The following is a 26,362-nucleotide window of genomic DNA, read 5'->3' on the forward strand; positions in this document are numbered from 1 at the left end:
TGTGTCTAGTCAGCCGTACGTATTACATCATTTAAATTTCTTTGCTAATGCACTCTTGAACATACTCGCCGTAGGCACTTTCACGCTTTCTACAGGAAACTATGTCGATGCTGTACGAGGTAATAAGTATTAGTGGCCGTTACGCATAATACGTATTTGTATATTTCACTTAGATAAGCCTTAACCCTTTCGTCTGTTTTTTTTAAATAGATTATATTAGATTGATCTATATTTATTGCTACTTCGTTTTTACTGCAACAAAGCACGACTCATTATTGTTTGTTCGAATACGGAACATCCGCCCCCTGTTCATCAATGATGATAATGGCTACGTGACGTCAACTTCGCTTATAGCTATTACCTTGCTCATACGTTTAGTTAAAATGTTTAGTTCAATGACCTATTTATTTTTTTAAAAAGTCGACATTTTTTTATTAATTATACTCGATCCTGTCAACGTGACCAACCCCATTTGTAGCTGTAAATGATGGTGTATAATACACATACGAGTTTGAAATTACAATAGCCGCGCTCGCGATAAACACGCAGGAAACCACTTCCTCATAAGAGCAAGCATTCGAAGATAAGTAAGTTTTCGCGTAGTAAATGTCCGTCATGCATTCGCTTCGCGCGCACGCGAAATTAATTATCCGAGAAAGTTTTAGATTGCTTGCGCTGATTTATCGAATAAAAAGAAAATCCATCGCACGCCTGAACAGAGGAAAAGAGGGTTTATCTCGACAGCGATAAGCAAAAAAAGAAAAGGGGAGCGAGAGACTTTGAAACGGGGGGGGGGGGGGGAGAAAAAGAACTCGCGGCGTTATCCTCGTTTTGCTCTCAAGCGCGTGTAACAAACAAAGAAGAAAAATCAAAAGATAGCGACCGCCGCAAGTGCGCGCACGCGCTCGCTCGCCGTGAATTTTCACTCGACGCGCGCACACGTATACACCTTACACGTAGTATAAGCGCGAGAGCAACTATCGGCTTAGTTGGCCTCAGCTCTATATACTCACGTGATTGCGCATATATACGCAAATGCTTAAACTAGAGCGAGATTAGTAGCGTGGCAAATGGGACACAGAGCAATTACACTCACCGGCAGAGTATGTAAGTATTTCAAAAACGCACATTTTTGGCGAGTTAACCTGCGTACATGGCGTTTGTCGAGACATTGCGTTATCTGTTTTGCAGGTGCAATGAAAGGTGAAAGTGCCGAGCGAGCACGTGCTTGTTTTGTTGCTCGCCGATGTTGACGACCACGCAGAGGACCTTGTCTTTTGTTACAACTCGCTCTTGCCTCACCCCCGCCATCAGTTACGGAATATATCGAGGTATTACTTTCTGCATCCGCAAGTATTTCATTAGAAAGTGTAATGCTTATTTCTTTTGACCTACACATGCTCAACCTAGCTTTTCTTCTTTCCAATTTTTAAACTGATTTAGTGAGTAAGCCGCAAGGATGGACAACAATAAGGAATGTAAATACCTGTTTGACTATAGCAAGCATGTTTATGAAGATGGAGGCAATGCCTTGCAAGAGCTCAGCACCAACAAACATCTCAGCACTTGTATTATTGATATCACTGGAATGACTTGTATGTCTTGCGTTAACAGTATTACAGAGCAAATATCTAAGAAAAATGGAATTGAGAAGATATTTGTTAGTTTGGAGACACATGATGGAACTGTGTCGTATGATCCAAATTTAATAACTGCCGAGGAAATAGCAGATGCTATAGATGATATGGGCTTTGGAGCTGCTGTTAAGAAAGTTAACGATGATGTTTACATAACAGATACTCTGTCAATCAGGATAAACGATAATTTACCAGCTATAGATCTTCAGCAATTGAACCAGCAGCAAGTTATTGAGAAATGTTTTCTACATATAGATGGTATGACCAGCTCTTCTTGTGTTACAGCTATCGAGAAGCGATTGAAGAAACTGCTCGGGGTTCAAAATATTTTAATATTCTACGCAAGCGGTAAAACTGAAGTAGATTATGATAGCAATGTTATAAGACCAGCTGATATAGCTGAAAGAATAATAGACTTGGGATTTCCTTGCATGCTCATAAATGAGAAGGGCTCACAGATCAAGGAAGTAGAATTACTTCTGTCAGGCATGACTTGTTCTTCCTGTGTCAACAAGATAGAAAAAACTGTCAAGCAGTTGCCAGGTATCCAGTCTGTCATGGTATCACTTGTAACAAAACGTGGCAAGTTTAATTATGATCCTAGTAAAATAAATATAGATAATATCATAGAGTGTATAAAGAAATTAGGATTTGATGCATCTATGAAAAGAAATGAAGCTGAGAATAGGCAATACTTGGATCACAGATTGGAAATACATAAGTGGAGGAACTCATTCTTAATCTCGCTTGTTTTTGGAGCTCCAAGCATGATTGCTATGGCATACTTTATGTCAACTATGTCTACTATGAGCGAAGAAGAAATGTGTTGTGTACTTCCTGGTTTATCTTTAGAAAATCTAATTTCGTTTATTTTGTCAACCCCAGTACAGATCTTTGGAGGGTGGCACTTTCATATCCAAGCGTATAAAGCCATTAAACATGGAGCAAGCAATATGGATGTTTTGATATCAATGACTTGCACAATCTCCTATGTTTATTCAGTTATAATACTTGCTATCGCAATGGTTATGGAAGAAGTAACCAGTCCAAAAACATTTTTTGATACACCCCCAATGCTTTTAGTTTTCGTCAGTTTAGGTAGGTGGTTGGAACACATTGCCAAAGGAAAAACGTCGGAAGCACTTTCCAAATTATTGTCACTACAAGCATCCAATGCAGTAATAGTAACGCTAGGATCTGATCATGAAATTTTGACAGAGCGTTTAGTGAAAATCGACTTTGTTCAGCCAGGAGATATTTTGAAAGTTAACGAAGGTAATAAAGTGCCGGTGGACGGACAAGTTTATATTGGCAACTCGTCGTGTGACGAAAGCTTGATTACTGGCGAAAGTATGCCTGTGCCAAAAAAAGAAGGTTCTATTGTTATTGGAGGTTCTATTAATTTAAGTGGCCCGTTGTACATTAAAGCGACGCACACTGGAGAAAAGACTACCTTAGCCCAGATTGTGCGTTTAGTCGAAGAAGCACAAATGAGCAAAGCTCCAATACAGCAGATCGCTGATAAAATTGCCGGATTTTTCGTTCCTTTCGTAGTATCTGTATCGATTTTAACGCTCGTCGCCTGGATTATTGTTGGTTACATTGACACTAAATATATAAGCTTGATGAGCGAAGATCACAACCATCACGCGGGTAGAAATAAAGATGAAATGATATTTCAAAATGCATTTAGGAGTGCGTTATCCGTATTAGCGATAGCTTGCCCTTGTGCGCTAGGTCTTGCCACACCGATTGCCGTGATGGTTGGTACGGGAGTAGGTGCTATCAATGGCATTCTCATCAAGAGCTCTGGCGCTCTAGAGAACGCCCACAAGATCAATTGTGCTGTTTTCGACAAGACAGGAACCATAACGAAAGGCTTTCCGACTGTTACTAATATAAGTTTATTTACCAATAATGGTGCATTTAATATAGGAAAAATATTAGTTATTATTGGCATAGCAGAACTTAATAGCGAACATCCCATAGCTTCCGCGATAGTTAAGTATGTCAGAGACGTTATAGAAACTGAACTGAGCGGAAGATGCACAAATTATCAATCAGTTCCAGGCTGTGGCATGAAATGCAAAGTGTCTTTCATTACTGATACTTTGGTGAACGTTGCCAAGTCGACGAAGATCATGAACTTTGTCGACAGTTTGCAGAGTAATTCGCCCGATGCTTTACAGTTGAACGAAGTTCTCATAGATTTCGCTCCAGTATCATCACCACAGGAGATCGCCGATCCTGAAAATGAATCGAAATTCAATGCGGAAAATCTCGATCCGAACGAAGCTTTTGAAGTTTGCATAGGAAACCGAGAATGGATGAGACGAAATGCCGTGACCCTTCCGCCAGAAATTGAAAATCTCATGATCAAGGAAGAAAATCTAGGACACACTGTTGTGTTAGCTGTTATTGATGGAGAATTATCTGCTGTAATAAGCGTCGCTGATTCTATAAAACCTGAAGCTCACCTTGCCGTTTACACACTGAAGAAAATGGGCTTTGAAGTAATACTCCTCACTGGCGATAACAATGTCACGGCAAACACGATAGCCAGACAAGTAGGAATAGATCAGGTATTTGCAGAAGTCTTACCATCGCATAAAGTGCAAAAAATACAACAACTACAGAGTCAGGGAAAAAAAGTAGCAATGATTGGTGATGGTGTGAACGACAGCCCAGCCTTGGCTCAGTCAAACGTTGGCATAGCTATAGCGGCTGGAACTGATGTAGCCATCGAAGCTGCCGATATAGTGTTAATGAGAAACGATTTACTTGACGTGATTGCCTGCATTGATCTCTCACGTGAAACAGTCAAGCGGATCAGACTAAACTTTTTATTCGCTAGTTTGTACAATATTATTGGTTTGCCCATTGCTGCTGGCATATTCACTCCTTTGGGTTTGAGATTGCAACCTTGGATGGCAACAGCAGCTATGGCACTTAGTTCTGTATCAATAGTTGGAAGCTCGTTACTTTTAAAACTATACAAAAAACCGACAACAAAAAAATTGGAGACTGTAGAATACAAAAGAATTTCCCGACTTAATTATCGCATGCAAATAATTAACAAAGCAGGTAAAACATCCATTAATAGATCGACCATAAGTATATCCAGCTTAAAATAAAGTGATATAAAGAAGAACTGACTGTTGATGTAAAATGCTGAACAAAGTGAAGCTTACAAAAATCAGATTTGTAAAGTTTATTAAATGCAGCGTGTACTGACTGTAACAAATTACCTGCCAATTTATTTATAATTGGATTGATTGAAATAATCATAACACACACACATATATATATATATTATAGCGTAATATAAAGACAGTGTTTTGTGTGTGTATATGTATGCGTATGCGTATGCGTTATGTTCCAAATCATCTTAATATTTTTTTAAGCATAAATATTGTTAATGTTATTTTGTAAAAATGTTCAAAAGCAAGAAACGAACAGAAACATATATTTCGTACACTTCAAATAAGGCATTTTGATGAGACATAATATTTAAGAAAAAACTATGGCTGTAAATTTTTCATAATAATTGTAATTTCATCGACCCAAATATTTTGTAATATTCTTTTATATATAACTTATAAATGTATGATATTTTTAATATTAAATATATAAAAGAGAATTCGGCTCCCTTTTTTCAGAGTTTTTCGGTGAGATGTTCAACTTTGAATTGACGCTCCTCTCGAGCCCTATAAAAAATATATAGGCGAGGAATTCGGCGATTAAGCAAGGTCACCAAAAATCACTTCTATAGGCCTTACTAGGGGTAATTTCGCGCGCTGAAAAGATTGCCCATGGTCCCAGAGTGATATCTCAAAAATTTTCATTTAAAAATTCGTAATATTATAAAAGAGAAAAAGAAGTATATAAGATATAAAAGCAACAAAAATTATAGTTGAGATTTATGTATTTGAAGAATTCGATTATTTCATCAATAAATTAAAAATGTTACTCCTTAATAAATTAATTATTTCATACCCTTTATAGAATTCGAAAAGTAATGGGACATTTCACAGTTTTTACATTAAATTTAATTTATTAATTCAATTACTTTTTTGGCAATTAAACAAACCACTTTTTTGTGATTAACATATTTGCTTTATCGCGTTCACAAATTGCGTACTAATGATGCGCAATGACAAGGTTGGGCGATTCTGTCAAAAAACTTCTAGCAGTTGACTCATGGAGATAGTCTCCATGAGTTGACTTCAGACCTCTCAATTTTGCTCCCGCTTTACATTAGTCTATTCAACTCAACTCTCAAAGTTAGTAAGTAAAATGTTGGCAATACTGCGGAAAGAGACAGATATAGCATATAGAGTCTATACATTTTGCATCGAAACGACCCTGGGGGCCTATTCTGAAAAAAAATTTTAGCACATGTCATAAGCATTTATCACATCTAAAGTGATCAATTCTGTGGTAAACTCAAGTGACAAACTGATTTACCACAAAATTTTTTTTCAGAATAGGCCCCCTGGCAGAAAAATGATTGATTTCAAAAAAAATATACCATTAGCTTCGTCTTAATTTGTATCACTCCAAAATTGCTATTTTGGAATTTGTACCCCCCCAAAATGTTAAAAAAAAGCGAAGAAAACGATATTTCGGAAATCTCATACTCCTGGCAGAAAAATGATCGATATCTTAAAGGAAAAAAATACCACTAGTTTCATTTTAATTTGTACCATCAGAAAAATGCTTTTTTGGAATTTGTACCCTCTCTAAAAATAGAGAAAAAAAAGATTTTCGTAGGGTAGATTAGCAATTCAAATTAACGTATTATTGCGCATGCGCGCCTGAAAATCTATCTTCCAGCAGAAAAATATGCGATTTAAAAAAATATATATATGAATGCTTTCTTCTTAATTTGTACCATCTAAAAAATACATAAAACTAATTTGTATCCCTGTAGAATTTGAATAATACAATGTTTTTTGTGCGATTGTAATACTAATAAATTTTACAGGAAAATCTTTTATTTCTTAAGAAAAAAATATATTTCTAGCTTTACCTTAAATTTTACCAACTGAAAATATGTTTATTGTAATTTTTACACTCTAAAATTTAATTAGTCATGTTAATATATACAAAGTCCTAAGTTAACGTGTGTTCTTATAAACTCCTACATTCGCAAAAACAACTGATTACTCGGATGATAAAGTAGGAAACTCTGATAGGAAACATTTATTTCCTAAAACAAATAATACACCACCAATCTTGCCTTAATCAGTACCATTTGAAAAATATTTATTTTAGAATTTGAACCCCTCGAAAATATTGAGACAAAAATTAATTTGTAGTCTAATTCGACGATTCTAATTTCGTATCTTCCGTGCTGCGGAAAATCTCTTTTCTCGGTGGAAAAATTGTGATATTTTAATGTAAAAGATTATGAATGTCTTCTTCTTAATTTGTGATCCTGGCAGAAAAATGGTGAATTTTCTTAAAAAATTTTAAGTAAATAACTTTATGTCTATTTGGACTATTCCAAATTATCTAAATTTTCTTTTCTGTACCCCCCCCCCCCCCCCGCCCCAAATTCCAAATCCAAAATTATATTGAAGTTATAAGAGCTACATTAAGAGGAATGGGTTATTTTCTGAAATAACCCATTTCTATTAATTAATACAACTGTAATAAAAAAATTACAGAAAAACTGCGCGTGGTTAACAAAGATAGCAAAAATTATTTATAACTCCGCGCAATTTCATTTATTAATAGGAATGGGTTATTTCAGAAAATACAGCTATTAATACCTATTAATAAAGCTGTATTAATTAATACCTATTAATACAGCTGTATTAATTAATAGGAATGGGTTATTTCAGAAAATAACCCATTCCCATTTTTTTACAAATCGCTAAAAATTTTGATAGTGGCAACAACAGAAAGTTACTACTATTCCTTGCATGCCCCAAACGAACACACTTACTCTCGGAACAAACGTATTATAACGCTATATTATTGAAGGTTATGATACGTTTGTTCCGGGAGTAAGTGTGTGTCCGTTTGGGGCATGCGAGGAATAATAGTAACTTTCTGTTGTTGGCACTATCAAAATTTGTAGCGATTTGTGCGTGTTTGTACGCGCGCGTATGCGCATATGGGGCGCGGGGCCTGAGAGTTTGAGTTGAATAGACCTTATGTAAAGCAAGAGCGAAAATTGTGAGGTCTGAAGTCAACTGCTGGAAGCTTTTTGACAGAATCGCTCAACTCTGGCAATGGGAATAACTGTATCGCCACATAACCACGTGAATGCTCAAACAAGTGAACATAGGAAACGCAATTTCCAGTGAGGTTATAAGTGAGAAAATGAACAATTGTTAATTTTTCATTATAAAATGGAGTTTATAATAGATACAAAGGGTTCAAATGATCTATTAAATAAAAATCAACTTCTAGATAATGATGATGACGATGATATAGAATTTGAGGATATAGGTAAAGGTTTATAAATATTTAGCACGTAAGGTTAACGTTTACGGTAGAAAAAATTGAAAAAATCTACCAATTTATTTTTCAGGACTAGATCCAACAAAAATTGTTGTAAGGAAAAAGAATGTTCAAAATAAAAAATCAAAAGAAAATCCAAATGATATTAATCTTTCCGCGTTTGAACGGGATATGGGGTGGAAAAATTCAGTGCATAAGAAAACAAAACTAGACAGAGCAGTGAAAAAAATGTCAAGCCAAATGGCACCAATTGCAGAAACTCTTAAAAAAGCTACTGTAAAACCAGGATTTGAACGTGTAAAGAAAGTACCTGCGTATGACGTCAGTGACAAAAAGTTGAAAGAGTCAAGAAAAAGACAGAGAGAAAAGACTAAGGGTGACAAATGGTTTAACCTTCCTGCAACAGAGATGACAGATGAAATCAGGCATGACTTGGAAGTTATACAAATGCGATCAGTATTAGATCCCAAACACTTTTACAAGAAGAATGACATCAAAGCTTTACCAAAATATTTCCATATTGGTAAAGTTGTTGACTCACCTACAGATTTCTACAGTGGACGTTTGACCAAGAAGGAGCGTAAACGTACTATTGTTGATGAACTCATGGCTGATGCAGAATTTGCCAAGTACAACAAGAGGAAATACAAAGAAATCATTGATGAAAAACGCAAACTACAATACAAGGCTCATAGGCATGCAAAGAAACTAAAGAAAAAGAATAAGTAATTGTGAAGAGTGATTTAGTTTAAGGTGAATATAAATATTTTATATTTGTAAATAAATTTATTAACAAGAAACTTCTGTATAGAAATTTAAGTACAAAAGTATAAAAAGTAAGTCTTAATGCATTCCTCCAGTCACATCAATTGAAGCCCCATTGATGTAAGAACTCTTGGTAGAAGTTAAAAACAAAATTACTTCTGCTACTTCATGTGCTTTTCCCATTCGTTTCAATGGGATTCTTTCAATGAACATTTGTTTAACTTTGTCTGGCACAGTCTGTGTCATAGGAGTTTCTATAAAACCTGGTAGTACAGCATTCACTCTAATACCAAATCTGAAATAAATATTTATACATAAAAAATTATGTAACTACCCTTACTCTTAAAGGCATCTCCACAATTCCTTACTGTCCAAATTCCATGGCTGCAGACTTAGTGAGCGCCTCGACACCTGCTTTAGACGCAGCATAATTGCTTTGACCAATATTTCCAGTTTTACCAATAATTGAAGCAACATTAACTATAGAACCTCCCTCACCAATTGCTGCAGCTAACATTACCTTGGCTGCATATTGCGTTACTAGAAATGTTCCTTTCAGGTTTACATTGAGCACCTCATTAAAATCTTCTTCGCTTAATTTTAAAAGAAAATTGTCCCTTGTAATCCCAGCAGAGTTTACAACTAGACTTGGTGGTACCAAAAAATGCCTTTTCACAGTGTTAAATGCTTCTTCGATGCTTTCTTTGCTTTTGACGTCTATTCCAACCGAAATATGCTCCAAACCTAAATTTAACATCGAGGCATGCATTCAAGCTTTTTATGCAATAATTTTACATGGATTTTCCAATTTTTTGCCAAATAACAATTGTTAAGGACAATCCGCTTGTTCTTTCATAAATTGCTCCGAAAACGTTTTTATCAGTATTTCCGGAAACTACAAATTTAACATCCTAAACTCCAGTACAAATCTATTGCTTTCCCTGCAAAACAGTGTACGTAACCATTACGTTACTCTCATGCCTTATCGCGACGGGGTGCACCATTTGCACCATTTCAACGATACGTCAGGGACGCAAGGTTAGGTAGCTCGCCGACCGCACGAAAGCGTTCGGGAAAGGAAAAAGTCTAGGATATGCGTAGAAAACCCAGCTGATGTCTTTGGACGAAGATGTATGTGTGTATATATATATATATATATATATATATACACATGCATCAGGGTGGACAGGCGCGCGTGCGCTCGTACACATGTACCTTGCAGCTGGCTGACTGTATCCTCGGCGGCCCTGACATTCTGGTCGGCAGCAATGACCTTGGCTCCTTCTCTGGCGAGCAAGGCAGCAGCCGCGCGACCGATGCCACTACCCGCGCCTGCAGCATCACATCTCTCGTATACGTACGTCAGTGGCGTCAAACACGCGTCGATATTCGACGTATAAGGCGTGCACACGTATATATAGAGTCAAACCTGTGACAATCGCTAGCTTTCCGCTCAGCATCCCGCTTGCCATGATCACCGCTGTTATTATGATAGATGAGCGCTGTGGATTGTGAGCGAGAGCGAGGCGTACCGACTGGGAAGCGCCTGTCGAAGCTGCACATACATTGGGTGGCGTTATTATTTCGATGGCCGCGAGGAGCGCCAATCGCTCGATTGTAAAATCGGCCGAACGATAGCGACCGCGAACCAATATCTCTTAGCCGCGATTCCTCTTTCACGCGTGTTCCGATGCTCGCCTCGCGCTTTCACCGCTCAGCAGCCGACATTCGTTTTCTCTTTCGCGCACACCTGCATGCCTGTGCCAACAATGAGCACGCGGTGAGCGTACGGCAATCGGCTTGCCGATCGACCGACGCAGTTATTTACAAATGGCAAGGTGTGAAGTGAAGTGCGTGAAAAATGCATACCGAGCGCATGGTAAAATCGATTATTGTGGCTGTATGTTTGACTACACCTACAACGCCGCGTCCGCGATCGATTCTCATACATGACGTAAGCCAGTGCTGACTGACCCTTGCGCGCTCGCGCACCCTCATGCGAGTCGTCGATATTCATTTCAATAAAAAGCCGATTATGACAAAAATTATTCAGCGCTTGACTTCATATGGCTAGCTAAATAATTGACCAGGAAACCGCGCTATCGGAGAGAGAGGGGCGGAGGGAAGGGAGGAGAGGGCTGGCACGACGAAAGAGGCCTATCAAGTATTGATAACTAGCGCAAATATATGTGTGCGTATATCTAAAACTGCGGCAGCTAAATCGACGAATAGAATGTGAGGGGTGCATTGTAATTGAACATTATCGCCGCCAGACGCGGTCTATGGGTATACTCAATCGCATAACGCAGTAATCGATCTTACCATGCGCTTGTCATACATTTTTCATGCACTTCACACCTTGCCATCCGTAAAACGTTGCGCCGATCTATCTTCGGGTCGATTGCTGTACGCTCGTCGCGTACTCATCGTTGTAGGAGAGGAGCGACTGTGTGTGCGGAAATAACGTAAAGGTTTACATCGTGCACTCAAGTATTATGGGAAACAATTGTGAATCTCAGTTGCTCTCTTGCGATCGATGAAGGCTCCACGGATCATTCTGTCCCAATTTCACAAAGATTTGCCAACGCTTTTCGTTTATGATTGTGAAGTTTGCAACGTTCATCGTGAACGAAAAAATCGAAAATTTAAATATGAGGATTTGACTCCATATATTGCTATAAATATCAAACTAACAATATAAAATACTATAGTCAGTAGTTTATTCGATTCCCAACGCCTAAAAACCACCCTTAAGACAGTTTATTTATTAGGCTTCTATAAATTTGTGTATTAAAAAACACCACCAAATTCAGCGCTTAAAAAAATTTTATGAAGGAGAGAATAATACTCCCTACATGCGTAAAAAGTTTCCGGGGTCGGAACGCACCCTACTCACCCTGACACCCTTGCAAATCTTGGCATCCCATGCGCGCAAAGGCATAATCAACGCGTTTTAATTTATTTATTCCCAAACACCCAAAAATAATTTTATCAAAAGTATTTTATCATAGAAAGCATACAATTATCTATCCATGAGCGAAGTTTCGTGCGTCGGAACGCACCCTGTACACTCTGACACCCTTGCAAAGACTGGCGTCTCATGCGCGCAAAGGCAAAATCAGCGCGTTTTAATTTGATTTTTCCAAAACACCCAAAAATAATTTTATCAAAATTATTTCATCATAGAAAGCAGACAATTATCTATCCGTGAGCGAAGTTTCGTGCGTCGGAACGCACCCTGTACACTCTGACACCCTTGCAAAGCATAATCATGGCGTCTCATGCGCGCTAAGGTAAAATCAGCGCGTTTTAATTTATTTTTTCCAAAACACCCAAAAACGAAGGACTCGAAAGCATTTTACCATGGAGAGGATACAACTAGCTATCCGTGAGCGAAGTTTCATGCGTCGGAACGCACCCCGTACACTCTGACACCCTTGCAAAGCATGGCGTCTCATGCGCGCAAAGGTGAAATCAGTCTTGTTTTAACCTCCGAGTGTATCTGTGACGTACACAAAGTCAGTCAGTTCGGTACTTTATTACTCGAAACATAGACATGGGATATGCTGTAATATAGAATTTTAAGCTGAGATGAATAAAAATATTGGTTAAAGTTATTAAATAATATAAAATAATTCAAAAAAAAGTAAAATTTAAAAAAATTATCGCATCTTGTTCGATAACTTTATTTCTAAATTAATAACAATTTTTTCAAGCAGTTTTTTCATACAACATGAAAATGACAACTAAGTAGTTTTTAATACTGCAATAGTTTGAATCTTTGCGAGGTAATGTTGTTCTTGTTTGATTTGTCACGCAAATTAAGGCAATTAAGTTTTTTAAAAAGAGCAACTCCCTTTCTCTCTCTCTCTCTATCTATCTATCTATCTTTCTTTCTAATGTGTCGCTGAGATTTGATTTACAGAATGTTATATGTATTAATCTGTATCAAGTATAGTTTGATGAAATGTTTGGGATTTCGTGCCGCCTAAACTGTAGTAGTAATGTGACCTATACAAATCATAACATTGGCCGCCGTCGCGTATCTTATATTTCTCGATTTTCGTGGAGTGATCAGCCGGTTGGAATCCTTTTATAGGCCAACCAATGAAGCCAAAAATGAAGTATTTTGTGACATTAATACTAACAGCAAACCGATTATGCAAATTTGTTTATTACTATGCGTAGATGAAAACGTATATGTTTCCAACTCGCAACTTTCATTTAATAACTTTTTACAGCCGTTTGAAATTTGCAGAAACATGTTTTTCACGTATAAAACCAAAACTATTAAAGTTAGGTATGTACCTCAATGGAATAAGTTATAGATAATAGAATTATCTATAAAATGAGCTATCGCTCATCTCAATCGAATAATTAATAATCAATATAATTACAAAAAACATCAAAAATGATCAATAAAGGTTACATTTCAAAAATTCATATCTCCACATAGAATGATGTTGAAAGAATTAGCTTATGATATTTTGTAGATTGCATTGTCTTCTTCATGTATACTAAATCTGAGCTATATATAGTTATTACTTTCGGCACTATAGTCATGAGAATCAAACCTTTTTTTGATTTAGTACATCTTGCATAATGCCCTGTGGCTCAGCCGTTAGAGTTATACATTATTTGAAAAAAGTTTTTTAAATCTTAATCATCAAACTACAACTTTGTCATTTGGACTTTTGCTCTAAAATCAGTTTAAAAGGGTGAAATTTGTCGTTGAATATCGGGCAAAATGTGCCCGAGCGTGAAAGAAAGCGAGCGGTGGGAGATACAGATCCCGCGGAGGTAAAGTATATATAGTAATAGAAAAGCCAGGCGCTCGGTTGTTGACTGTATTATTACTTATTTTGATATATGTATATTTTACTGAAATTTAATTAACAGTTGGAGATATTATTTATAATAATTATAATTATAATGTTATTTACAATAAATTTTAATTTGTTTCATTATACTTAAATGATAAATGTATTAAAAATAAATATAAATTACTATTTGCCTACATTATAATAAAATATACACATATATTGATATGTTTCGTATTATTTATTTAACAAATATCGAATGCGTACTTAATTAACTTGAAAACGAAAAAAAATTTCAGTAAAATAGCGTAAATAATATCAAAATAAGTAATATTACAGTCAAACGCCGAGCGCCTGGCTTTTCTATTACTATATATACTTCCCCTCCGCGGGATCTGTATCTCCCGCCGCTCGCTTTCTTTCACGCTCGGGCACATTTTGCCCGATATTCAACGACAAATTTCACCCTTTTAAACTGATTTTAGAGCAAAAGTCCAAATGACAAAGTTGTAGTTTGATGATTGAGATTTAAAAAACTTTTTTCAAATAATGTATAACTCTAACGGCTGAGCCACAGGGCATTATGCAAGATGTACTAAATAAAAAAAAGGTTTGATTCTCATGACTATAGTGCCGAAAGTAATAACTATATATAGCTCAGATTTAGCATACATGAAGAAGACAATGCAATCTACAAAATATCATAAGCTAATTCTTTCAACATCATTCTATGTGGAGATATGAATTTTTGAAATGTAACCTTTATTGATCATTTTTGATGTTTTTTGTAATTATATTGATTATTAATTATTCGATTGAGATGAGCGATAGCTCATTTTATAGATAATTCTATTATCTATAACTTATTCCATTGAGGTACATACCTAACTTCAATAGTTTTGGTTTTATACGTGAAAAACATGTTTTTGCAAATTTCAAACGGCTGTAAAAAGTTATTAAATGAAAGTTGCGAGTTGGAAACATATACGTTTTCATCTACCCATAGTAATAAACAAATTTGCATAATCGGTTTGCTGTTAGTATTAATGTCACAAAATACTTCATTTTTGGCTTCATTGGTTGGCCTATAAAAGGATTCCAACCGGCTGATCACTCCACGAAAATCGAGAAATATAAGATACGCGACGGCGGCCAATGTTATGATTTGTATAGGTCACATTACTACTACAGTTTAGGCGGCACGAAATCCCAAACATTTCATCAAACTATACTTGATACAGATTAATACATATAACATTCTGTAAATCAAATCTCAGCGACACATTAGAAAGAAAGATAGATAGATAGAGAGAGAGAGAGAGAGAAAGGGAGTTGCTCTTTTTAAAAAACTTAATTGCCTTAATTTGCGTGACAAATCAAACAAGAACAACATTACCTCGCAAAGATTCAAACTATTGCAGTATTAAAAACTACTTAGTTGTCATTTTCATGTTGTATGAAAAAACTGCTTGAAAAAATTGTTATTAATTTAGAAATAAAGTTATCGAACAAGATGCGATAATTTTTTTAAATTTTACTTTTCTTTGAATTATTTTATATTATTTAATAACTTTAACCAATATTTTTATTCATCTCAGCTTAAAATTCTATATTACAGCATATCCCATGTCTATGTTTCGAGTAATAAAGTACCGAACTGACTGACTTTGTGTACGTCACAGATACACTCGGAGGTTAAAACAAGGCTGATTTCACCTTTGCGCGCATGAGACGCCATGCTTTGCAAGGGTGTCAGAGTGTACGGGGTGCGTTCCGACGCATGAAACTTCGCTCACGGATAGCTAGTTGTATCCTCTCCATGATAAAATGCTTTTGAGTCCTTCATTTTTGGGTGTTTTGGAAAAAATAAATTAAATCGAGCTGATTTCACCTTTGCGCGCATGAGACGCCATGCTTTGCAAGGGTGTCAGAGTGTACAGGGTGCGTTCCGACGCACGAAACTTCGCTCACGGATAGATAATTGTATGCTTTCTATGATGAAATAATTTTGATAAAATTATTTTTGGGTGTTTTGGAAAAATCAAATTAAAACGCGCTGATTTTGCCTTTGCGCGCATGGGATGCCAAGATTTGCAAGGGTGTCAGGGTGAGTAGGGTGCGTTCCGACCCCGGAAACTTTTTACGCATGTAGGGAGTATTATTCTCTTCTTCTTAAAATTCTTTTAAGCGCTGAATTTTGTGGTGTTTTTTAATACACAAATTTATAGAAGCCAGCTTCGCCTTTGCTCGTGTGTAAACTGTCTTAAGGGTGGTTTTTAGGCGTTGGGAATCGAATAAACTACTGACTATAGTATTTTATATTGTTAGTTTGATATTTATAGCAATATATGAAGTCAAATCCTCATATTTAAATTTTCGATTTTTTCGTTCACGATGAACGTTGCAAACTTCACAATCATTTTCGTTTTTTTTTTATTAGCGAGCTCTTTGGTGTTGATTAAACGACACTCTTATCACGGAACAAAAAATGGTTTAGCATTCGAGCAACTCCTGCGAATGTATTACGTTATGCGATCGCTTTTATAATCAAATAACGTGTTATGGTCAACCTTCGTGATATGCCCTACTTCATCAGCATTACCTCGAAAATGAAAACGCCGGAGCCAGCGTACAATCCATTTTCATGGAACCCATGCGATGTTTCCGTGGAAAGCAAAAGAAAATAATACACCGACCCGGCAAATCTTATGTAACGATGAGCATACGACGATTTTTCTAATCGTACAGCTGACCGACTATAAATACTAATCGGCTGCTTCTTTACGAAGCGCGGATCATTAGTCGGCGCGTGTGCACGCACGATTACGTATTCAAGAGCATGGCGTAGTGACGCAACATGTGCACCCCTACCCCTCTACTACCGTGTGCCTTGTCGCATCGATCCTCTGTAAAAAATAGAGATGAAAGTCCAACGCGCCGAGATCGTGACGTAACGAGACATCCTCCAGGGAAAGTAATGTCCGGAAGCACCCTGATCCGGTAAAAACAATCCATAAAACAAATAAAAAAAGTAGGATAAAAAGCACATGGCGAATGAGGAGAGAAAGCGGGGCCGGCAATTAGAATCTATGCATCCGTCTGCGGTCTCCCGGGCAACGCAGCCACGACTCGTAAGCCTCATCTGGGCTGTTGTCGGTGCTGTTGGCGTGGCGCTCTGGCGTCAGCGCGGGCTTGGCACGGTCGCCGCTCGAGCGCCGGGACGCGTGCGTACGCATATCGACGACGGGCTCTGACGTCAGAGAAGACAGGCGACCGCGACGTGTAGCGGAAGTGCGCTCGCGACGCTGCACGCGTACTATACTACACGAGGCTGCCGGCCGGGGCCAAAGGGCTCGCTGCTGGCGCACGTGTCACCGATACCAAAGATAGCTCCAAACGCATCCGCGTGTCCCAAGACGCGGGGGTGTCATTCACGACAAGCGATCAAAATACATAGATATATTTCTGCACTTTCATATTTTTCTGCGTCGCTTATTAACTTGTAGTCGCATCTGTCTCGTTTTGGACTTGGCGCCGTTCTAACGGAACCATACTAACTGTATCTTGATCAATATTTTTAACGTGGCTTTTTAATACGTATTGTGCGTTTTCAAGCACAATGGCATCTTTGTTGCTTCGAATTGTAAGGAAACAATTGGCACGATTATCACAATTCTGTATAATTTAGAGTTCGCGTTATTTACTGCAAAAGAATGAAATTTTAAATTGGCTTTGCAACTTTTCTGATTGCAAGTAGCTTTCACATTTAATTTCGGAGGATGCTACTCCAATATGTAAATAGCCACCGAAATCAGAGTGGTCCGAGGGTATCGCGCAAGTAATTATACCCGTTGCAACAACGAAAAAAAAATCTACACACGAGCTTCGATTCAAGCTTCCTCTCAACAAGTGTTACACGTGTAAAGAATGAGCAAATAAATAAAGCATAGTATCGAGCATTGGCAGAACCCGCGTTTATGGAGAGAGCGATAAAAGCATCCGAACGCATCGCACGTATAGCGCTGTTAGTGACAGTAAAACGTATCCACCCCTAACCTCAAACAGCGACTGCGCGCGACCTTGCTCTTCACACAGCCATCAGCAGCAGCAGCAGCAGCGCGGCAGCGTCGTACGCGAGCTTTGGCGATCAGTCGACGAGAGATCGAGGCTCGAGACGGACGTCTTGCCAGCGTTATTACACACAAATACACTCTCACATCACACACGCATATATACCTATACACTCGTAGCTACACAGACACACAGGACACATGCCGCACTGCAGGAGCGTCATCCTCGCTGTGCTGTGCTCCGCTGCCGCAAGCTAAAGTATTACTCGGAATAGCTGGATCACAATGAGCAAAACCTCGACTCTCGGACTACGACGATGGCCGTGATTGGCGAATCCAGGTGAGATAGAGAGCGAGAGATGTATTTTGGAGGTGTGCGCACGACAGAGCGTGTGTATACATGTATGTGCGTGCGATATACAACACACTTTGTACTTTAATGTGCGCGACCTGTTCCCGATGTGTCTTCTCTTTACGACTTTAGTCAACTTGTGGAAATTACTCTAGGCTAATCCAATAAAAGTTATATTTAATAAGTTCTATTTGTAATGAGATTTATCAAGGATTATCAGTTTCGGATTTCCAAGCAGTCTATATAACATGCCTTGTATATTGCGAGGATTTTACCGCAAGTGTTTTATCTTTCTGTCTCTGTTCCTCTTTCTTGCGCTTCAATGCGGTTAGTGCGGTATTCGCAGGTGCGAGTTAACTACAAAGTGAGAGCTAAAGATGTTGATGTATTGGTTATTAGCAGGACATAAAAGCGGAACGTGCTGTGAAATCAAAATTTTAAGTTCGGAAGTGTAAGCTAGACACTTATCTACAGCAAATTCAATTTAGTTTGAGATCAACTTAACCTATAAACAATCAAAACTTGGCTGCACTCAACGCTCTCTCTCTCTCTCTCTCTCCCCCAGCATTTTAATCATTTGTTTTAGAAGTAACGGTCCGACTTGATGACATAACTCTCTGTTTACTCGGAAATCTTGTTTTCAAATAATCGGCCTTGCAAACTCTTATCGTCAAGATACTTTGCTTTTGATAACGAAAAAATGCAATGAAACTCAGACACATTATACTATTTGTTGTATATTCAGTTTTTTTTATGTATCTTTAATTGTACCTGTCAGTGAAGTAGTAATCTCTGGATGTTCATGCTTCTATTGTCACGTTATCACTGGTGATGTTTGGAACAAAGTTGAAAAAATATCAATTTAAAAGTGTAAAAGATGATCATTTATCATATGAATTTGTTTTATTTGGATACAAAAAATAATCCATAACAACTAGCATAATTTTTGACAGAGTATTAAACCAATTCACATAGATGACAAGTAGATAAATTTGATGCAATGTCTGTTGAGTATAAGTACTTATGGTAACTTTGTTATAAACAGGTTTTATCCACATATTCCAAAGAAAGAAGGTTTTGAGCAGTATATTCGACGAAACAAAGGGAAAATAGACTCACCTTCTGGTCGTCGATATAGGAGAAGAAGAGTCCGTGCTGCCCAAGAGAACATCATGTGTTCCCGTGGAGGCGATCAGCTTGATCTTAGTGATTCTGAGGATGCTTATCTGGATACAGATCCACTGAGGTAATTCCACAAATACTTCTTTCTAATTGTTAATAGATACCTTGTAAAAGTAAGTATTTTTTTATGTAGTTGTGAAATGAGTTAGTAATTTAAATCTGTTGCGGATAAGTTTTTCGACAACTCTCTTTGAAGCATGTACTAATTCAATGTTATTATCTGCAGGGCTGAGCTACGAAATATCCAAAGTGTAATCCATGTAACCCGTCAAAACATCGACGCCTTAAATGCCCGTTTCGCCGACTTTCAAGATCCACCAACGATCTACTTATTGGAATACCAAGAGCTCACGTCGAAGCTACACGAGCTGGAGACCAAAGAACAAAAGTTGACGGAACTCCTAGCGTCGATGGCCGAAGTCACATCGGGGCCAAGCAACGAATCGTTTACTTCGGAGTCGCAGTCGAGCGCGACTAGTGGATCTCGACAAGTGCAGCAGCAGCCTCATCGAATTAGTTCCCGCACACCGCTGAAATCCTTGCTACGCGCTCACTTGCCAAATCAGCAACGTACTAGCGTACAAGTAAAGGAAGGACTATCTCTGCGAGACGCTCTAGCCAAAGCTATGAAATTACGCAATCTGACGACCGAAATGTGCGTAGTATACATCCTCGACGGTGAAGATGTGAAGCATCCGATTCCATGGGACACGGATATTTCGTCACTAGAATGCGATGAGATATCTGTGGAGATACTGGACAAGTTCCCGATTACCACCTCGATATCACATAACTTCGTTCGCAAAACCTTCTTCTCACTAGCGTTCTGCGAGTGCTGCCACAAGCTGCTCTTTCAGGGCTTCTACTGTCGCACGTGCAATTATCGCTTTCATCAGCGCTGCGCCAATGGCGTGCCGGCGCTTTGTCATCAGGTACGCATGCAAGACGCTTACTATCAAGCACTGCTGGCGCATAATCCGGAGACGAGCGCGGGAATACTGCAACTGCCCGCGGGCTATATTCGCCGTATACCAACAACGCTCGAGGCATCTTCGAGGAATGCCAGACAGCAGAGAACTTTGGGTCAGCAGGATCGTTCGAGTTCGGCACCCAACGTCTGCTTCAACATGATCAAGCCCATGGGAGGCGTTGAGACAAGCATCAATCTTGAAGACTACTCGCGCTCACAGAGCCTTGGCAGAGGAGTCATTGGCACTCAACAGTCTCCAGTGTCGCCCAGCAGCAGTCCTACCAAGCATAGTCAGTCGACGCAGGCCAGTCCGACAAATACGTTGAGGCCGAAACGTCCGAGGGCACGTTCAGCTGACGAGAGCTCCAAGAATCTACTGGCGCCAAGGGAATCAATCGAGGATTGGGAAATACCGGCGGACGAAATTCTTGTGGGGCCAAGGATCGGCTCAGGATCCTTTGGAACAGTATATAAGGCGCACTGGCATGGTCCCGTCGCAGTAAAAACGCTCAACGTCAAGATACCCACCTCAGCACAGCTGCAGGCCTTCAAGAATGAGGTGGCGGTACTGCGCAAGACTCGACACGTTAATATTTTGCTGTTTATGGGGTGCGTGAGCAAACCTCAACTAGCGATCGTCACCCAGTGGTGCGAGGGCTCTTCACTGTACAAACACTTGCATGTGTTCGAGTCTAAGTTCCAGTTACTGACACTCATCGAGATTGGCAGGCAGACGGCGCAAGGTATGGATTACCTTCATGCAAAGAATATTATTCACAGGGACTTGAAAAGCAACAACATATTCTTGCACGATGATCTCACCGTCAAGATTGGCGATTTTGGTCTGGCCACAGCTAAGACTAGGTGGTCAGGCTCAGTACAATTTCATCAACCAACGGGCTCGATACTATGGATGGCTCCGGAGGTCATTAGGATGCAGGAGGAGAATCCCTACAGCTTTCAATCCGACGTTTACGCCTTTGGTGTAGTGCTATTCGAGTTGCTCTCTGGTCAACTGCCTTACTCACACATCAACAATAAGGACCAGATTTTATTTATGGTGGGCCGGGGATATCTGCGCCCTGATCTGCACAAATTAAGATCGGAAACGCCAAAAGCACTCAAAAGACTAACTGAGGATTGCATTAAGTTCTCACGGGACGACCGACCGATATTCCGTCAAATTTTGGCAAGTTTGGAGAACCTTCTGAGGAGTCTACCGAAGATCACGAGATCAACATCCGAGCCCAATTTAAACAGGACTCAGCTGCAGAGCGACGACTTTATGTACACGTGCGCTTCGCCAAAGACGCCAGTGAATTTTCAATTCGGCGCGTTTCCCTTCTACCCGAGTGGCGGCAACATTTGAAGGCGCGCCAGTGATGCCGCAACCAAGTTCGCGGCCGAGGACAAATTACTCGACACCTTCCTTAGGCTTTACCTTGCCCGCTATGATCATTGCGGTAGGGAAGCTTAAAATTGCTTATCCCTCGCGCGCGTGCGCACACACACGCACATGCACGCACACACGCGCGCGCGCGCGCGCGTACACACACACAGGCGCGCACACAGACTTTACGCATGTGCGTTCATTATCATTACCTGCGTTTACACTTGACACTAATGACATCGTTAAGGTTTGCTCTACATTTTTTTTCCTTTTTTTTTGTTTTTCTTACGTAACTTACGTATATTTGTTTTATAAAGAGTGTTCGTGTGATTACTGATAGCGTGAGTGATACAATGTGTACGTGCATTATAAGGAAAATTTCTTTTTCTTCAATAATTGTTCATTCGACTTTTACGGATCGAGAAAACATACATGAGTTTAATGTTGTTATCGATTTAAGGTAAATGAGGCAGATGACGAGACGCTCGATTCCGAGTCCTGATAACCGCTATTGTTCATGTAAATATATGTATACAAAATTTCTCTGTGTGTAAACACATTGCTGTAATACTTTTACAATTACACGAGAAAACACTTCAACAAGACAATTTATGAGAGATGAAATAATGATCTAAATAAAGTTTTTTTTTTAAGATTCGTCGCTGCTCAATTCTTTATAAAGATTTTAAATGCGATTCGTAATACGGTGAGGGACTTGTCTATATTTTTTCTGTTACTTATTGTCATTCTGTATTATAGTACTATAATGCCTAAAAAAATTGTTTTTCTCTTAATCAGAGAACAAAATATGTTACTGTTATAAATATTGTAGATGATGTAAATGATTTTCTTATGTCTCGCATTTAACAAAAACAAATAATTTTCGTCGACTCTTGATGCTGCATACGCGTAATTTTTTCCTCTACGTGCAATACCATTCTAAACTAATGTTGAGTGTGATTTTGAGTAGTTGAAAAAAATCATCAAAAAATTAACGATAAAAATAATTTCAAAATTCTTAATCAGGGAATAGAATCGAACTTAACAATCATACTACAATCGAGATCATTAAAATTGTTAAAAAAAATCATGCGTGCAAAAATACTTTGTTGCAGCCACGTCCAATACACAATCAGTAAAACGAAAGAAAAACTATGATAAATAGCTATCCATTCGTTTATTTCTTTTTTGCGACATCCTTGAAAAGGATATAAAAATTGAAAATAATTCAACTAGGATTAGTTATTGTAAGTAAAGAAAAAAAAGAAGACAAGCACGGCATTTAAAGTCGCGGCGGCATAACGAGTCAAATCGTCCATGGAAAACAGTGTAATTCCTAAATAGGGAGGGAGATGGTCGACTAATGAGACTTTTGTACCTTACGAACCTACTTTCTCGGTTCTCGTCTCGAGTATTAAAGGAACAAAAAAAACTCTTACCTGTACGATTATATGCGCGAGATAGATAGAGAAAGAGAAAAAATAGATTTACGACTGTGGGCGTGATTACATGCGATATTATACATATAACGTTCTTACTATTTTCATTCTCCTTAATTATCTATGTTCTTTTTTCTTCTCCGTTTTATATAGTGGAGAGCAAAAGACAGGGATAATGTACTTCACAAAGTTCCACGTCAAATATTGTTGCCAACTCTATTTGTAATACGTGTTAAATAAGAACTGCTGGTTCACGTTTTCTTTTCTTTGGATTTTTTTTATTTGTATAAAACCTGCGTTACATACGTGTATGTATATATACTTTTCTTTTTCTATTAAAGTGTTCGATCCGTAAATTTGCAATAATGATTACCATTTACTTATATACCTATTGTTTGCACAATGAAATTACTTGAATATTTCGTGTCTCTTGGGAAGAAAGAAATAACAACGTTATACTGTAAATGCATAATGGATTTGTGATCTTTCTTGTGACAATTGTATATAATTATTGAGATATTGTAAGATTCAATAAACATTCAAATTGAAAATATTCACTGTCATATTGATGTATTTCTCTTGCATACAGCCCATGTCCCTGTAAATGTATAAAAATTCCCATTTCCTTGCCAATATCCGTTCGCATTAGATTCTAATCTATAACTTTAAAGATTCAGTCTTTAGTATAAGTTTAAAAAATAACTAATTGCTTTTTAATTTCCGGATTATATATAGACTACGAAGAACAGTGTCTGCCATTATACTTGAAGATTAAAGGACGTCGGCTAACAGATTAGGGTATTTAATAAATGTGAAAAAAGCACTTGTGAAAATTATTTGTGAAAATTATTATTACTATTATTATTATACGAATAATTGAGCAAAAACCGTTTGCAAAAACTAGCGAGTGTGATACAACAGCAGATGTGTGCTTTCCTAATGAAACCAAAATCTTCTAGACAACACCTTAAAACTCGCTCTTTCTCGCCGCATCCGATCACTCGCGCACCTCTTCAATTGATCGCTGCAATGCCCTCGCTCGTACCCGCATTCACACGCAATTTCTTTACTTTTTCACCCTCTCCCACTCGTCGTACGCAAACAATTATGGGAGCGAGGGGAGACTATTTAGAAACGAGCACTTGTTGAAGCTCGCATGGAAAATTCATTGACGTTAGCGCCATAGTCAACGTTCCTTCAACTACTAGCGTTGACGCCGTTTGGTCTGGAATACATAGATTCACTTGCAAGCGTGCGATGAATTTTTGTTATGCTTCGTTTGAGCTCACGAAAAAGATTGTGGTCGGATTGGTTTGAATAGATGGTAAGTGAAGATTAGAACAATTGGTGTTTGAAGAAGGCGCAAATTTATCAATGACATTGTACTTTTGAATTTTCTAGCACTAACATTATTAATAACAAGGATTGTCGTGGTACTGGGTTCGTCTTATATGCCTTTCATCTTCCACGTGGAAATTAACATAAGAAATACCTAAAATCACAGCTGATTCGTTTTGCTCATACTTAATTAAGCTGGGAACTGTAGATATCAAATTCTTTTATTTTGGTGGTTTCGACCATAAATTTATCAGCATGTTCAAAGAAAACAATTACTAGGGCATTTTGTCGTGAATTGTGCATTGGCAGAGGCCATTCCTCTATGTTTCAGAAAAGTTAGCGATTCACTACTCTGACAGTCTACTGTTAAGAGCTGAAAACTAATCGAAAGGTTAGAGCAATGTGGGGTGAGTTTATTCGTGAATGAATAAATGTATAAAACTCATTCTCCAATAGCAAAGTAACTTATCCGTTAATAACGATCAGTCTGAAAATACTCGCTTGGCATTTAACGTGCTTATACGACATTCCACTAGAGCCCAAAACTTAGCGATTCGTCTGTAGGGCGTGAGCACGCGAACCGTGTCCGCTTCTAGCGAATGGACTCGATTACCGTGCCATCCCCATTGGATCGATCGCGTTATCCGATATTATGCGTTAATCGCGCATACGATACGTATTGATTGGATCGATCCATGCGCGTGCATCGCCGCCAACAGTTGGCACGTAATTTTCCATTGCTCGCAAGCAGCTGCGCGGGCAATCAATCACGATATTGCGTGCACACGAGGCTCGCGTGGCAGATAGCCCCCCACGCGTCTATTCCGTCTACTTTCCTCGGTGCGAAAATGGCGCGACGCTCCGCCAGTGTTCGCGCGCGAGATTCGAAGATTCGGCGAGCTGCAGTTGCGAGCACGCTCGACTGCTCTCGACGGCGCACCTTTGCGGCGCCCCTCGAGTTCCCCGACCTCCGCGACGAATCGAAGATCTCTCTTCCTGATCGGCAGCTCGCGGCGACGACTGTTCGGACTCCTGGATATGATCGAATGCCCAAGTGGCGAATCGCGCCTACGTGCAAATGGAATCGTCGCTCGTGGCTACTTTCCACTCCAATGCGCTACTTGGGATTATTAACTGTAATCTAGCTTACCGCAGCTTATAATTTCCAGCTGTTCGAAGAAACGCGCTCAGCCCTGTATTGCTGTAGTTACGTTATATAACGTACGAATTACTGCGCTAAGTTAATTAATATACAAATTGATCCTTTGCGCAGGCTTTATTGAAAATAACCAAACGACGTGGTAATTAAACAATGCCAAGTAATTGAGCCTGATGAAATTCGTTCGATAACGCTCGGTTACGCAGGTGAAGCGATGCTGCGCGTCAAATCAGAAACTTCAATCGGTTGCTCTGTGCGCGGGTACTCCGTTCGGTCGATTGCACCCTTACAGCCGCGCGAATCTTCGTCTCGATAAATGCAACAACAAGCAACGCGTGCTCGGTTGCCCTAACGAGAAAATAGGCAAGACTTTAGAGAGGCTCGCGACCGCGGTGCTTGGTCGTCATTGTCAAAACCCGAATGGATTTCACGGGCGGCTTCGTAAGCATCCTGTATCGTTACGCCAATCGTTTGGAGTTGTGCCCGAGGCCGGTATTTCGTAGCATACGCCAAATGCTGCTCGCCGTCAGTTAAGTTCTTACTTAGGCGCTAACCGCGGCGAATGCCTTGCTGATCTCATCGCAGCAGGCAATTGTCGCGAATATTCGCAGGCCGGCGTTCGCGACAACAATGCTGAATTGGGTCGTAAACCGTCGCAGGGCACGCGTTTCCATCCGCTCGCGTCGACGGTGCATTGTCCGACATTAGCGTGCGCGAACGAGACGCGACATCGTTCGCCCAGTCGAGTAAATAATTTTGGTGAACG

The 26,362-nt window shown here is 39.1% G+C and overlaps 5 protein-coding genes across 6 annotated transcripts in view; 3 read left to right on the top strand and 2 right to left on the bottom strand.

Moving 5' to 3' along the window:
- The window catches only part of LOC131664550 (nose resistant to fluoxetine protein 6), a 39,169-nt gene extending 21,299 nt beyond the window's left edge, over window positions 1-17,870 (bottom strand). The window contains exon 1 of the mRNA XM_058935749.1: window positions 17,753-17,870. The gene's annotated coding sequence lies outside the window, so the exon portion shown is untranslated. The remainder of the gene's footprint in view (window positions 1-17,752) is intronic.
- LOC131664549 (copper-transporting ATPase 1) lies at window positions 975-5,587 on the top strand. Its single transcript, XM_058935745.1, has 3 exons — window positions 975-1,107; window positions 1,192-1,331; window positions 1,444-5,587. Exon 3 carries the CDS (start codon window positions 1,460-1,462, stop codon window positions 4,769-4,771), a length of 3,312 nt encoding a protein of 1,103 aa, XP_058791728.1. The 5' UTR covers window positions 975-1,107; window positions 1,192-1,331; window positions 1,444-1,459; the 3' UTR covers window positions 4,772-5,587.
- Window positions 7,782-8,840, top strand: LOC131664556 (deoxynucleotidyltransferase terminal-interacting protein 2). Its single transcript, XM_058935758.1, has 2 exons — window positions 7,782-8,099; window positions 8,182-8,840. The coding sequence occupies exons 1-2, from the start codon at window positions 8,000-8,002 to the stop codon at window positions 8,838-8,840; spliced, it is 759 nt and encodes a 252-aa protein (XP_058791741.1). The 5' UTR covers window positions 7,782-7,999.
- On the bottom strand, window positions 8,955-18,019 carry LOC131664555 ((3R)-3-hydroxyacyl-CoA dehydrogenase). The gene is made up of 5 exons (XM_058935756.1): window positions 17,933-18,019; window positions 10,306-10,431; window positions 10,092-10,208; window positions 9,245-9,620; window positions 8,955-9,171 (listed from the first exon to the last, which is right to left on the bottom strand). The coding sequence occupies exons 1-5, from the start codon at window positions 17,988-17,990 to the stop codon at window positions 8,955-8,957; spliced, it is 894 nt and encodes a 297-aa protein (XP_058791739.1). The 5' UTR covers window positions 17,991-18,019.
- LOC131664551 (raf homolog serine/threonine-protein kinase Raf) lies at window positions 17,854-23,645 on the top strand. 2 transcript variants are annotated; one of them, XM_058935751.1, is made up of 3 exons: window positions 17,854-18,106; window positions 19,164-19,364; window positions 19,527-23,645. In XM_058935751.1, the coding sequence occupies exons 1-3, from the start codon at window positions 18,084-18,086 to the stop codon at window positions 21,637-21,639; spliced, it is 2,337 nt and encodes a 778-aa protein (XP_058791734.1). In that variant the 5' UTR covers window positions 17,854-18,083; the 3' UTR covers window positions 21,640-23,645. The 2 variants fall into 2 exon arrangements, with proteins under 2 accessions (XP_058791734.1, XP_058791733.1); XM_058935750.1 differs by lacking the exon at window positions 17,854-18,106 and adding an exon at window positions 18,324-18,569.
- The last annotated feature ends 2,717 nt before the right edge of the window (window positions 23,646-26,362 follow it).

The sequence above is a fragment of the Phymastichus coffea genome, unplaced genomic scaffold (genome assembly GCF_024137745.1).
Source record: "Phymastichus coffea isolate CEN01 unplaced genomic scaffold, Cenicafe_Pcof_1.1 PCOF00044, whole genome shotgun sequence".
Classification (NCBI taxonomy): Eukaryota; Metazoa; Arthropoda; class Insecta; order Hymenoptera; family Eulophidae; genus Phymastichus; species Phymastichus coffea.